Here is a 15036-nt window from a genome sequence, read left to right as displayed (position 1 = left end):
CCAATAGCAGCTGCTTTTCAGTGCTTTTCTGTGCGTCTGGCATTTAGGTAGATAGCAGGATGTCCTAAACACCAGATGCACAGAAAAGCACTGAAAAGCAGCTGCTGTTGGGGATCGCAGAGCGCGAGCCGGCGGAGCGCGCTCAGGAAGGCGGGGAATGGGATCACGTGTGCTGGAGGCTGAGGGAGCCTCAGCCTCCAGCCTCCATGTGGTCCCATTCCCCGCCTTCCTGATGATGTCACCAGCCTCACCAGCCATAAACCTCACTGCACGTCACTGCCTGGTTCACACATTACATTAAATTCAATTCAATTTGGTCAATGTTGGTTTAGTGCAGGGATAGTCAACCCTTTTATACCTACTGCCCACTTTTGTATCTCTGTTAGTAGTAAAATTTTCTAACCGCCCACCGGTTCCACAGTAATGGTGATTTATACAGTAGGGAAGTAACTTTCCTTTATAAAATTTATAAAGCAGAGTTACAGCAAACGCCTACCGCCCACCATGAAAGCTGGAACGCCCACTAGTGGGCAGTAGGAACCAGGTTGACTACCACTGGCTTAGTGTGATCTGTTCATCCCTATCATTTATGGATTTAGTTGTGTGTATGAAACTTTATTTGCTTGTTTGTTCAATTTGTATAGCTGCCCAACTCAACCAAGTGATCTGGGCAGCTTAATATAGTTTGTTTAACTATTCACAATTCAAAAAGTCCTGCTATAGTGTGGTGTTATAACTGAACTAAAACCCAATTTGGTTTAGTGGTTAAGATGCTTGGCTAGAAGTGGGGAAATTTGACTTCTAGTCCTTCCTTAGGTCCAGAAACCAGCTGGGTGACTTTGGCTACTCACTTTTTCTTAGTCCTATGAAGACGTCCGGGGCAAACAACTAGACAGGGATTTGTTCATATAATTTCTAGGAGTCACATTTGGCTGAAGTGCAATATAAATAGATGATAGAAAATTCATTATGTGAATTTTTCTGAAGGGGAGAAAGTACCATAGTGACTGCTCAATTGAAAATAATCACAGACATTGGTAATAATTCAAAACAGATTTATTGTTTAAAAACACAAAGGTGCTACATCTTTTGCAATTAATTAGCTGGTCCCAAGCAAGCTTGGGTGTCTTTATTATTCTAATAGTATAAAGCGATATTTTGCCACACAATATCTCCTTGTGAGGCAGTAAATATGAAGGGTAAAGTGGCCACCTTCATTCATCTCCCTGCATGGAGTCCTCCAGGGATGCATGTCTATTGTCAGTTAAATTGTCAGTTTTTCCTGAATGCCATCACTCTGCTAAACAACTAATTCCCACAACACCGTCAGATCATTTGCTAAGACTGTATTACTATTGCTTATTAGTATTCTATGACTAAGTGTTTGTTATATCTTTTGATTCTTGATGAATATCTTTTATTTTTTCTTTATGAACACTGAGAGCATATGCACCAAAGACAAATTCCTTGTGTATCCAATCACACTTGGCCAATAAAGAATTCTATACTATTCTATTCTATTCTATTCTATTCTATTCTATTCTATTCTATTCTATTCTATTCTATTGGACTCTACTCTACTCTACTCTACCTTACCCTACCCTACCCTACCCTACCCTACCCTACCCTAATCTAATCTAATCTAATCTAATCTAATCTAATCTAATCTAATCTAATCTAATCTAATCTAATCTAATCTAATGGATTCTATTCTATTCTATTCTATTCTATTCTATTCTATTCTATTCTATTCTATTCTAAATGATCTTCCCCAAATATTGTCATTGCATGATAAGAAAGGAAGCAGATTTTTAGGGGTTTAAATATACAATACAATACAATACAATACAATAGCAGAGTTGGAAGGGACCTTGGAGGTCTTCTAGTACAACTCCCTGCCTAGGCAGGAAACCCTATACCGTTTCAGACAAATGGCTATCCAACATCTTCTTAAAGACTTCCAGTGTTGGGGCTTTCACAACTTCTGGAGGCAAGCTGTTCCACTGATTAATTGTTTTAACTGTCAGGAAATTTCTCCTCAGTTCTCAGTTGTTTCTCTACTTGATTAGTTTCCACCCATTGCTTCTTGTCCTACCCTCAGGTGCTTTGGAGAATAGTTTGACTCCTTCTTCTTTGTGACAACCCCTGAGATATTGGAATATTGCTATCATGTCTCCCCAGTCCTTCTTTTCATTAAACTAGACATACCCAGTTCCTGCAACCGTTCTTCATATGTTTTATGTTATTATTGATTCTCTTACATAACTTTGAGAAATTTCTTTCGCTACAGGAATCAGGTTTGTCTGTCTGGATTGGCGGTCGTCTTGACCCTCTGGCGCATCTCCCTCCTCCTGTGGCTGTAATTCTCATCACAGCAGTCATAGCAATGTTCACAGAATTTGCCAGTAACACAGCTACAATCATCATCTTCTTGCCTGTCTTGGCAGAACTGGTAAAATAATCATATATATCTTTTGGACTGCTTTCAGCATAAGCTCTCTTTTCTCTTATCAGTGAGGCTGGCCCTGGCAGTAACCAGCAAAAGTAATAGCACTTAGACTTATATACTACTTTGCAGAGCTTTATAGCCTCTCTAAGCAGTTTACAGAGTCAGCCTATTGCCCACAACAATCTGGGTCCTCATTTTACCCACCTCGGAAGGATGGAAGTCTGAGTCAACCTTGAGTCTGGTGAGATTTGCAGGCAGCCGACAGTCAGCAAATGTAGCCTGCAGTACTGCATTCTAACCACTGTGCCACCACAGCTGCCCTTACTTGCATTTTTTCTTCCGGGTTGTGGTATATCCTTGCACGTGGCAACCCTTTTTTTTGATAAGCACATAGATAGAAGCCTTTCCATAGGACTTGGAACAAAACTTTGAATTTGTGTAGATCTCACATTGGGACTCCGTTGAATTTGAAGAGGAATGGGGTTCCTTTTCTTGATGCAATGTTAATAACAGGGTCTTATTTAGCGATCCCATGTACATGATGCTTTCCTTGATTTATTCTGTCAAGTGGGCTCCTCTGGGATCATCTAGTGAAAGCATGTACAAATGCTATATATTATTTATTTGTTAAGTTTATTTGACACTTATCTTGCTCCTAAAAATCTGAGTGGCTTAAAATGATATTACAAAAGATTAAAAAGGAAGATAATGAATACATTCAAATTAACAAAAAAATAGCCAAGACGATAGGGCTGTGATGGCGAACCTATGGTACGCGTGCCACAGGTGGCATGCAGAGCCCTCTCTGCAGGCATGTGAGCCATTGCTCCAGCTCAGCTCCACTGCACATGTGCACACTCCTCCGCTGGCCAGTTGGTTTTTTGATCTCTGCCGTGCATGCATGGAGGGCGGGGCACATGGAAATGAGCACGCATGTGTGGGGCGGGGCGTGCACAGGGGTCATGTGCACATGCGTGGGGTTGTGTGTACATGTCTGTGGGGCAGGATGCATGTGGGAGGGTTGCGCACATGCATGGGGTGGAATGCAGGGGGTGTCACGTGTCCATCCGCGGGGGGCGGGGCGCACATAGGGCAGGTCATGTGTGCATGCATGGGATGCAGGGTGCACAGGTGGGTTTGCACACGCATTGTATTATGGGTGCTCACACTCTTTCGGCATGTGACAACAAAAAGGTTAGCCATCATTGTGATAGGGGATATACAATAGAATGGAAATAGGATCTTCTAATTCAGAACCCACCTACAGGATGACATGTCCCTATCCAGGCCTCAGACCAGTTGACAGAGCCAGATTTTCAGGCCTTTATGGAAGGTCAAAAGGAGCAGATGTCATATTGGGGAAATATGATGTTCCAAAGGGTTGGTGCTGTGGCAGAGAAAGGTCTTCTCCTGGACCTCCTTCCCCCAAGCCAAAATTTCTTGGCCAATGGGGTTCACAGCATGTCCTTATTACTGCTGCAAGTGAGGTGAGCCAATTCCATTGGGATGAGTTGGTTCCTCAGGTAATCTGGACCCATGCCACAAAGGGCCATATAGATAATAATTGGATTCGGAAGCAAACTGGGAACCAGTGCAGCTCACATAATAGAAGTGGAGAGATATATCTTTAGTCCAGTGGTGAGTTTCAACATTTTTAGAACCTCTTCTGTAAGTGTGGCCTGTTTTGTGGGAGTGGCTTGCCAGCCATGTGACCAGGTGGGAATAGCTTGCCAGCCATGTGACTAGGTGGGTGTCGCCAACTTGTAAAATGTGGTGAAACTCACTTAACAACGCTCTTTGCTTAGCAACCAAAATGTTGGCCCAGAAACTCTGGCATTTGAAGCACGCCTCAAAGCTGTCAAGTTACAAGGCCCTTGCACCCCTAACCCTTTAGACAAAAAAACCCCAGGGGTGTTCAAACTTGACAGCTTTAAGACTTGTGGACTTCAACTCCCAGAATTCCTCCTCTTGCTCTTCATCTTGATGATGTGCGGACGGGCGTGGGGAGGGAGATGGAACCGGTTCTAAACGGCACTGTAGATTTGTGGAACCTCTTCTATAGAAGAGGTTAGCACTGGCAGGAACCAACCCCTGCTTTAGTCCTTCCTCAGAGATATGTACTAATAAATTATCATTTAAAGTCTCATTTTTAAAAAATTTCTGCTTTTCAAAGGCCATTCGTTTGAAGGTGAATCCACTCTACTTAATGATACCGGGAACTGTAGGATGCTCTTTTGCCTTCATGCTTCCAGTCTCTACACCTCCAAATTCCATTGCTTTTGCTTCTGGGCATTTGATGGTCAAAGACATGGTAAGTTGCTTTATAAGGCAATTATTACTATAGCAAAATTACCAACGACACAGGGAGGTGCATATTTTGGCCCCGTAGACTCAGTTAATTTGCAGTACCACATATCACCATTATTACCATTTCACTTACAGAGGGTTTATCATATGAAGCTCAGAATTAGTTTACAGTAAGAAATTTAAAAAACGAACAAACAGTTGAAAACAGGTACAGGTGGTTGTGTCAAATAGACATTTCAAGCTAGTCCGCAGGTGATAGGGGATATGTTTAAATTAGAGCTGTATAGAGATAGGATTTTGAATTTTCCACCAAATTTGTGAGCAGAAAAATTGGGTGGATGGTTTTGTTGTTCTTCTCCCCATTTCTCAAGGTAGATAATACCATAATGGAGGGGGGAAAAACAAATTCCTTTCCAGACTTTTCATTTGAAATTTGCCTAAAACATGGGATGCTAGGGAGGCTACAGACAGCTGGAGAAATGATTTTCCAATGAAAGATAAGACATTCGTCATACACTATAAGGGTGTTGGAAATATTTCCAATTCTAACCATTTTTGAATTCTAAGAATGAATTCTGAAATACTGTTCTCTGAGTTTTAAGTACTTCCATAATGACTGGCAAAGCTTGTTTTGTAAAACAGATGTTTTGTATTAAAACCAATTGCCACACTTTTTCCATGAGAATTTCAGATTGATTGTTCACTTATTTGCCAAAAAATAAAATAAAAATTGTAAAGCAATTTTCCCATCAAATTGATACATCTATTTACCTGGCACTAGAATTCATTTGTTTTCTTTTGTTTACATTATAATACACATTTAAGGAAGAAGCAAATTAGCAATGAGCAAGCAATAATAAACTTTTCTGCCAATTCCCCAATCTTTTCCTTCACATGCATAGCTTTCATTTACACCACAAAGGAAGCATATACAGTATGGTATGATATGACATGGAATGTAACTCTGCCTGGTCACTGCATATTTTACCTAATGGGAGACTTCATAACTTCATAGCAGTGGAATATAGATAGGGAAAAACAATTAAACAATTCTCTTTCTCCCTCACTGCCAGCTTCCCAATTTAGCTACCAGCCTGTCATAAGTTGACATGAGTCTTTGGACTTTCAAAGGATTCTGAATAAATATGCACACCTGGATAAAAATATTAGGTCTCTTTTGGACTGGTTTAAAGAATATAAAGTAATGAATATTCTTACCCAAATATCTGCATGTGGACCAATTCTTACAAATTTCCCCATAGCTGGTCTGAGGTTAGGGTGGAGTAATTCATTGGCATGATTGAAAATGAGGCAACAATTTTGGGAAGGAAGTGAAAAAAAGGAATTCCAAAGCACTCCTAAACCAACTCATGATCTATGAAGCAACTCACAATTTAGGCAGCACATCCTGTCATTATTATTTCCATGACCATTGGAGGCCATTAATAGTAAGAGGAAAAAAAACCTATGCCCAAAACCTATTGCTTACTTCTGCCCAAATTGCAAGATGGTTCCTGTGTTCTATGATTATGCAGAGATTTCCTTTTTGTCCAATGCTGTCCATATTCACCAAAATGTTGTAAGTATATTACAGTAGGCACCAGCTGGAACTCTCAGGAAAGAACTTGGGTCATCTCCATATCTTTTTTAGCTACTGCACACCTTGCTTTATAGAGGTGTGTGTGTGTGTGGGGGGGTGGGGTTCAGTGGCTTAATGATGCTGGAGATGGTCTCTGCTCTAGTGGTCCAAGTCCTAGCACTGCCTGGCGGGGTGAACTCTCATCACTCACCTCAATGTCTTCTATCCACCTAACAGTTTAAAAGCATGTTCTATGAGAGCAGATAAATAGGTACCACTTCGGTGGGGAGATGATCTGGTGCTATGTGGAGGCACTCAGATTCCTGTTGGCTCTGAACCTTCCTGGTTGGGGTGCCCATTTAGTAGGTGGCTCCAGGGAAGTGGGGGAATGACACTGTAAGAAAGAGCTGCTCATCTTTCTTTCTGGTGCAAAGCCAGCTCATCCTCCTGTGCCACACCTTGGGAAGCACATAAGTGTGTCCTACAACACAGCTGGTAAATTTGTATCCAAACTATTATATTATGGTCTGCTGGTTAAAGTAACAACACCGTACGCTAATAGTAATAGTAATAATAATAATACAAATTTGCCATCAGTCAATTGCAAAAGGCAACTTTACTCAGAACAGCTTCCATCCTGCGACAAAATCTGTAACACCATCAAGCATCCAGATCTGCCTATCCCAGGTCCTTGGAAAGGGCTCGATAGGTAGACAAAAATGCCAGACCCAGTTTGAACATCTGGATGACTGTGCGACCAACCATAACAATAACAACCTTACTTTATACGTACTGCATTAGGAACATATCCAGCAATATGAGCTCTAGTGGTGCAGTGGGTAAAATGCACTACTGCAGGCTACTTCATATTTTTTATCCAATGTTATGTTTTATTTGTTAGTTCTCTTCTGTTTATTCACCAAGTCCCCCACTGCTTTTTTGTTGTTGTTGTTGTTGTTGAAAAGGAAAGGATGGAATAATTTATTGAAATTCATTTTCTTGGTAATATTAGTATCAGGCTTCCTTTATCTGGAACACCCTCCTTTAGGAAATGCTAAGTTATGAGCCGTGGTGGCACAGTGGTTAGAATGCAATACTGCAGGCTACTTCTGCTAGCTGCCGGCTGCCTGCAATTTGGCAGTTCGAATCTCACCAGGCTCAAGGTTGACTCAGCCTTCCATCCGTCTGAAATCAGTAAAACGAGGACCCAGATTGTTAGGGTAATATGCTGACTCTGTAAACCGCTTAGAGAGGGCTGTAAAGCACTGTGAAGTGGTATATAAGTCTAAGTGCTAGTGCTATAGCATGGCTATATCCAGTGACCTGCGGTGAGGTTTATGACTGGTGAGGCACTGACACAGTGCTGGGTTTCAAATATTTTTAGACTTGTGGACTTCAACTCCCAGAATTCCACAGCCAGGCATGCTCAGTTCCAATTTAAAGTGACAGCATTTGTTTTTCTCCTTTGCTCCTTCTTTCTTTTTCTTTTTCTTCTCCTTCCCCTCCTTCCTCCCTCTCTCCCTTCCTCCCCCTCTCTCAAATACACACACACACACACACACACACACACACACACACACACAGAAGTTGGATTGGACTATCTCTCCTACCCCTTCCCTCTCTCACTCACTCTCAAACAAACCCCCCCACACACAAAAGTTGGATTGGATATCTTTTCCAGTGGCTTGAAAGCAGCTCCTCTGCCACCCCCCCCATTCCCCTGCTGCCTTTCCCAAACACCTCCACCATTGCAAATGCAGCCTGCTGTCTGGGTGGGAAATGCCTGGAACACAATAAAGCCCACCCACCACCTCCTGCTGGCAGGCTGGGGTGAGAGGAGAGGCAGAGAAGCCGGAGGGGAGCCGATCTGAGCCTTCCAAAAGAAAGAGGCTGGGGGGAAGTGTGTGTACTACAGCATGGCTCTTTACCTGGCTTCCTGCCTCCTCCTGTGGTCTCCTCAGTGCTCGCTTGTGCTCTCCCTCCCCAAGTGTAGTTTGATTGCAGGCGGAGCCACGTTGCCTTTTCAAACTTGTAATCAGTGAAGCTGGGCTAGATTTTTATATAGTTTTATCCAGCTGTGTGTGTGTGAGAGAGAAATGAATGGGGGCCTGGGGAGGAAGTCACTACACTTGGGGAGGGAGAGCACCAGTGAGGAGACCACAGGAGGAGGCAGGAAGCCAGGCAAAGAGCCATGCTGTAGCACACACACTGGCCCCACAACGTGGCTCTGCCTGCAATCAAACTACTCTTGGGGAGGGAGAGCACAAGCGAGCCAGGGTCCTTCCCTCCAGCCTTTGCCCAAAGCCCTGCACAGCACCAGGAGGATGAAGTTTGAATTCCTCCCCCTCCCTCCAACCCACACGTACCTTTTCCAGCTTTTTTTAACAGTTAAGCAGAGTCATCCACGGTGAGGCAGTAAGTAGCTCAGCTTTTTCCTTTTACTTTTTTTTTCATGATGAGAGTGGTGAGGCTGTGCCTCACTTGCCTCACCTGACTGCACGTCACTGGCTATATCCCAGTTAGAGCAAAGATATTAGCAAGTGAGGTCTAAACAGCTAGTCCTGGGAAAGTTATCCCTAGTATTGGTAAATATCTAGGTTGATCTTTGAGCATGTAACTGCTTACTCAAAATTGCCCCATTTTATTAATGATCAGGTTTGCAGCACCTGAGGATATTAATTTATCACTCTCTTGTTTTAAAATAGAAAATAGGAGTATAGTAATTATTTGAACTTTAATCCTTTAGCAGCTCATTATCAAATGTTCAGTAAAAGACACCTTCTCTCTCCCATCATTGCCTAAAGTGCACATTTTCTACATTAACTCATTGAATACACTGGAGTTTAACTCACCATGAAGTTCCTGCACTGAAATATTATTGGCTTCCTTAATCTGGAAACTGTCTGAAAACCTATCCTTGCACAGATGATTTTCCGGAAGATGAGATGTAGGAAATGTGGGAATCTATTCATGAAAACAAATAGCACAAACTATTTTAAATTAATTCTAAATTTAAAATGATTTATTTCAACTGAACATTAGAAGAAACATCCTAATGGCAAAAAAATTCCAACTATAGAAATAAATACCTGGTATGCCATTGAATCTCTCTCCAGACCAAGGTTGAACAGCCATGGCTTGTAGATCATGGAGCTCTAAATGTCTTAAATTGGGCAGTGGGTTGGGATTGATGACTTCTAAAGCCTGCTCAGTTTTATAAGTCTGTAATGAGCCACAGCCTGCATTCTAAATCAAAAATATTTACTGTCTTTGCTTTCTTTCCTTGCAGGCGCGAACTGGCCTACTGATGAATTTGATGGGAATCTGTCTTCTGAGCTTGGCCATCAATACTTGGGCTATGAGCATCTTTCAGCTAGGCAGCTTTCCATCCTGGGCCAACATCCATATGGAAAATGCAACCACCCTACTAGGAGATGCTCAGAACATTACTTTGAACTTAACTATAAATAAACTTACATAACTATTACTTAATTATAAGTAAAGCAACCTTATTAATGAGATTGGGTGAGAAAACGTCTGTCCTCAAATCTGAGCACTAAATTAAATTGATCTGGAACACAGGTACGCATGGAAGGACACACTGTGTATGCGCCTCCACCACAGGACCATCATGTATTTTCGTTGGTTTTTACAAATCTTTATAAATATTCATTGACTATTTGAAAGACATAAAAGACTTTTTCATTTTCCATTCAAAGAATTATCAAGTAGCTCTAGATAGGTCTAGTCTTTCATTGTTTGAGCCCTGGAAGATCTTTCCCCATCTTCAATGTTCAAATAAAGAGGATTATTTTGCTTTACTAAAGATGATCATTGCCTAAATATAGATATATCTGGCTATTTAATGTAGCAGCATATTGCATCGGAATACAGAAGTATGTGAGTAATTAAAGCAATGAATCAGAAAGCCTATTGCCAACTATATATTCTCTGCCATATACAAGCACAGCAGGTTATCGAATCAGAAATGCTTTTAAAAATCGCATTATCTTGTTTCACTAGGGTAGCGACAACTTGGTTGAATCTATGATGTTTAGAAGAAATCAGGAGGACAGATAATATTATATTATAAATCTGAGTTCTGAAAATAACAGGTAAAATGGAAAAGGTTTGCATATATGTGCAAATATGGGTGGGAAAGTACTGAATATAATCACAAAGAAAAGTGTTGATCTTCCTTATTTTCTCTGGGATATTTATTGACCATCCCATAATAAGGTTAAATAAGAATACTCAGAACTGGCAGGACAGCCAATTCTGTTGAACATTGATAGGAATCTGTAGTAACTTAGGCCAGAGTTTTCTTTCTCAAAATTGTTGAAAACACTGATATGTATTAAAGAGCATGTCAGTAGATCAATACACTTGACTTAGTGCCCTTTGTGTCTGTTTCTTGAGGCCAAAGTATAGTACTTCATTTTGTGTATTTTTAAAAAAAATGTTTGAACGTGTACACTCTCTCCTACTAGAATTACATACTTAGGGATTGTAATTATATTCTTGATAAACTCTATATGTGCACAGTGATCTCTAAACAATTTCTCTAGTGATGTAAAACCTGAAGTTAACCTGTATGGAAGAATTGGATATGGCACCCCAGACATATGCCAAAGTTGCTCTCAAATTGTAGTTTTTTGTGTGTTAAAAAGGGACAATTGCCAAATATATGGCTAGAAAGCAGTCATTATAAATGTAATTAATGTTAATCACATGTAAATATAAGTAAAATGAAATGATATATGGTTTTTGCCATGAATATGTCCATTAATGTTGGGACTCAATGTTCAAGTTCTAATGAACTTGCAAGAAATAAAATGTTGGCTGCCCACAACTGCCGTACACAAGCTTATTAGTCCAGTAAATGATACACAGTTTATTGAAGAAAAAGAGGAGGAATGCAGATTTTATGAATTTTAAAATGATCCTTTAACAAAAAGAAATTACTATGAAAAATTGTCAATAGTAAGAATTTGAAATGAGAACCTAGCCAGTTCTAGACTCTACCATATCCTATTGTCTTATTGCAGGGTTGCTAGATTACTTCAGTGCAATCTTGCTCCCATAAATGTCAGGGATTTGAGGTAATCCAAAATAAAGTGGAAAGAACAGTTGAATGCTGGTCTGCTTTCATTGAAAAGTAATTGAAAGTGAAGCTGAATGCTGGTCTGCTCTCATTAAGCTTTAGTCAGTTACCCTTAGCATTATTCTAGATTATTTTTACAGTAGATAGCCATGTATAGGAAGGAGATCTGAACTGGTATTAGGGATTGTTTTGTATTGTTGTCCTCAAGAGTATTTTAGATTCCACCAAATGCACCATCTGACTCCATTAAAAAAAATTAGTCTGCTGGGCATAGGATAGAGCAGTGTTTCTCAACCTTGGCCACTTGAAGAGGTATGGACGTCAGCTCCCAGAATTCAGTTCCCCACGCTAGCTAGGGAAATCTGTGTGTTGAAGTCTACACATCTTCAAATAACTTAGATTGAGGAAAAACTGGACTAGGGTGTGGCTCCTTTTTAGACTTGCCATTGTTCACTGGAGAAATTTATCTGGTATAAAGTAAAATGACAAAGCTCACTTGGTGGTGGCATTAGTTATTAGCAGCATCATACCTGAGAATGCTTTATCACAGGTCATAGTCACTATCTAGATCTCTCCTTCTATGTGTACAAATCACGAAAATGCCTAAAGTTTTGATTGTTGATCTTCCCGGGTCCATTAGTCTTTTGTGGGGAATTATTTGTTGCTTGGATTTGAGAGATGGATGTTAAAATCTGATCAGTTTTTTTAATTGATTGATGATCTGTGTACTTTCAGTGAAAGTGTTTGTGTATGAACATTGATTCCAATCCACACTGTAAACCTGATTCTGTGTTATATATTATATGTGTGTGTGTAAGAAATGGACTTTAAGCAAGTATAAGATCACTGTTGAATGCATGCTTTGGAAGATTTAATATAAGGAAATGTGCTGAGGATGTATGGAAGTTCAGCCATGAATTTTACTACGATTAATTTTGTTATTCCTTGCCTTGACTTAATTCAGTATTTGTTTCAGGAGCATATGTGGCAAACAGAATCCTGGGTTGCCTTTCTTACTCTCTTGTTAAGGTTCATGTTACTATTAAATCAACATCACCGTTGTGAAAATAGGAAAAGGTCAAACTAAAATCATAGACACAGAACCACCCAAGTATTAGATGACACAACTCCAGATACATAAGGTGCATAATTGTGATGACTGAGAATAAAATGCATTAATTAGTCTATGGCATTGTTATGTTCTATGTTTGTGAGTCACAAGGAAGGGATGATGTCTAGCCTTTTTTTTTTCATGAACATGATGTCCAAATGAACATTTCTATTAATTTCCACACTATAAAACAAGATAATTATGTTGACTAGGCTAGTTATATAATTGTAAAAGTTCTGGGTGGAAAAAAAATCCAGGAAACCATTAGATGGCAGTGGTTGTCTGAATTTTTGCAAGTTGGATCTCAAGTCTTAAGGCATGGGTGTCAAATTCGCTGCATCACATGATGTTTCGTGACGTTTTTCCCCATTCGCAGAGGTGGGGTGGGTGTGGCCTGTGCATGATGCATCCGGCCTGCGGGTCACCAGTTTGACACCCCTGCAGGCTTAAGGGAATGGAATATTTTTTGCTAAAACTGCAACACTGTATTGATTTTTTGACACAAGTATTATGAAGCTTCTAAAAAATTACATAGGAGAAATATCACTATAAATCACCATGCTTATAAATTACTAATAAAAACAAATAAAATAATTGCTTTAAAAAATACTAAGGCATCAGTAATGTCTTAAAAAGTCTTAAAGCTGTCAAGTTTGAACACCCTTGGGGGTTTTTTTCTAAAGGGTTAGGGGTGCAAGGGTCTTGCAACTTGACTTTAAGACATGCGTGCTTCAAATGCCAGAGTTTCTGAGCCAATATTTCGGTTGCTAAGCAAGAGCATTGTTAAGTGAGTTTCACCACATTTTACAAGTTGGCCACGCCCACCCAGTCACATGGCCGGCAAGCCACTTCCACAAAGCAGGCCACACCTACAGAAGAGGTTCTAAAAAAAATTGAAACCCACCACTGGTTAGCTTATATTATGGCTGCCATGCACCCCTGACTCGGGAATTTAAGCATTGCAATTTTTACTTCTATAAAAGCATGTATGGAAAATAAACTAGATATTTAATGTTTAAATATTGGGCATGATTACAAATGCAGCCATGAAAAAAAAACCTTTAATTTGGTCTCTATAAAATTGGTATCTGTTTTCCCCCCCAGGAATCTTACATCTATCATATTGCATAGCTTTTACTTTAAAGAGAGTGGTCCCACCTCTTTTTAGTTATGGGTGCAGCTACTTCTGGCCTGTTGTGTTTGGTGTGTGTGCTTTCCCAGACCCTAAAAAAATAAAGGCTCCTGAGATCAAGCTTGATTCTTGGCAGTTTAATTTATTTGGTAATAATATATATTTGACATTCCTTTTTTCTAAGATGTGTTTTATTTTCCTTGCCTTAAAGAAGCTATGCAGGTACCCCCTTCTCTTTTTAAGTTTGCTTTGCTGCTGGAGAATTTTGAGATAAGTATTGGTTTGAGCCTCATGTAGAGGCATCAAGATTGTTTCCCCTTAAAACTGGAAGGGGGGTATCTTGCTTTAAATGTTATATTACCTATTGCACAGAAGGAGTCAGTATGTGGCTCTTAGACATATATATCCTTCATGCTAGATGTTCTATGTTTAACCCAGTGTTTAACCCTTGAACCCACAAGCTTAACTATGTGGTGCATTTAGCTTTAGACCTATTTTGGCTTGGTAGTCATTAGCTTACACAAACCGTCAGTAGGGTTGTAACTGGTTGTGTAGTGCCTCCTATTGGTCATTCATATTATAACATTTAATTCAACATTTCCTTGCCTAGCCAACAATCCTGTGCTATCTTGGTGGTCTCCCATTCAGTCCCATTAAGATCCCCTAATCAAGTCCAACTTCACTTAAATTTTCCAGTTCAGCCTAGGTTCATTAAGTGCTGCCAAAGTTTCTCCATCACATGATTTATGATGACTATTGAGTGCTCTGTTATACAGAGTATAGTAACTTTTGGAGACACATACTGTACTATAGTAGCAGGCATTCAGGAATGGGCTGTATTCCAAACTAATATTAACAAAACAACACATAGACATTGAAAGATAACCATTTTTTCGACTGTTATAAACGTCAACTCCTGATTGAGGATATCTTCTTTCATCAATTTTAACCTCTGGAGTAGATGATAACGATTGTTTTTTGAAGCTGGGTTAAACTTCTGAGATCAACAGGTAGCCCTTGATTTACAACAGTTCCTTTAGTGACCGTTCAAAGTTGCAACCTCACAGAAAAAAGTGACTTATGACTGTTTTTCACAGTTATCATTGCAGCATCCCTATAGTCCCATGATCAAAATTCAGATGTTTGCCAAATGGTTCATCTTTATGGTGGTAGTTGTGTCCAGGGGTCATGTGATCACCTTTTTCAACCTCCTGAGAAGCAAACGGGGAAACCAGTGTTACTAATTTACCAACTGCAGTGATTCACTTAACTGTGGCAAGAAAAAAATCATAAAATGGGGCAAAACTCACTTAACAAATGTTTCACTTAGCAATAGAAATTTTAGGCTCAATTG

At 40.0% G+C, this 15036-nt stretch overlaps 1 protein-coding gene across 1 annotated transcript in view; it reads left to right on the top strand.

Moving 5' to 3' along the window:
• The window catches only part of SLC13A3 (solute carrier family 13 member 3), a 58206-nt gene extending 44411 nt beyond the window's left edge, over positions 1 to 13795 (top strand). Inside the window, exons 11-13 of the mRNA XM_081946369.1 lie at positions 2291 to 2452; positions 4623 to 4760; positions 9625 to 13795. Of these exons, the coding sequence (XP_081802495.1) occupies positions 2291 to 2452; positions 4623 to 4760; positions 9625 to 9816 (492 nt within the window). The 3' untranslated portion in view covers positions 9817 to 13795. The remainder of the gene's footprint in view (positions 1 to 2290; positions 2453 to 4622; positions 4761 to 9624) is intronic.
• The last annotated feature ends 1241 nt before the right edge of the window (positions 13796 to 15036 follow it).

The sequence above is a fragment of the Natrix helvetica genome (assembly GCF_964273705.1).
Source record: "Natrix helvetica genome assembly, chromosome: 3".
NCBI lineage: Eukaryota > Metazoa > Chordata > Lepidosauria > Squamata > Natricidae > Natrix > Natrix helvetica.
This window is presented reverse-complemented; position numbering and strand designations above follow the sequence as displayed.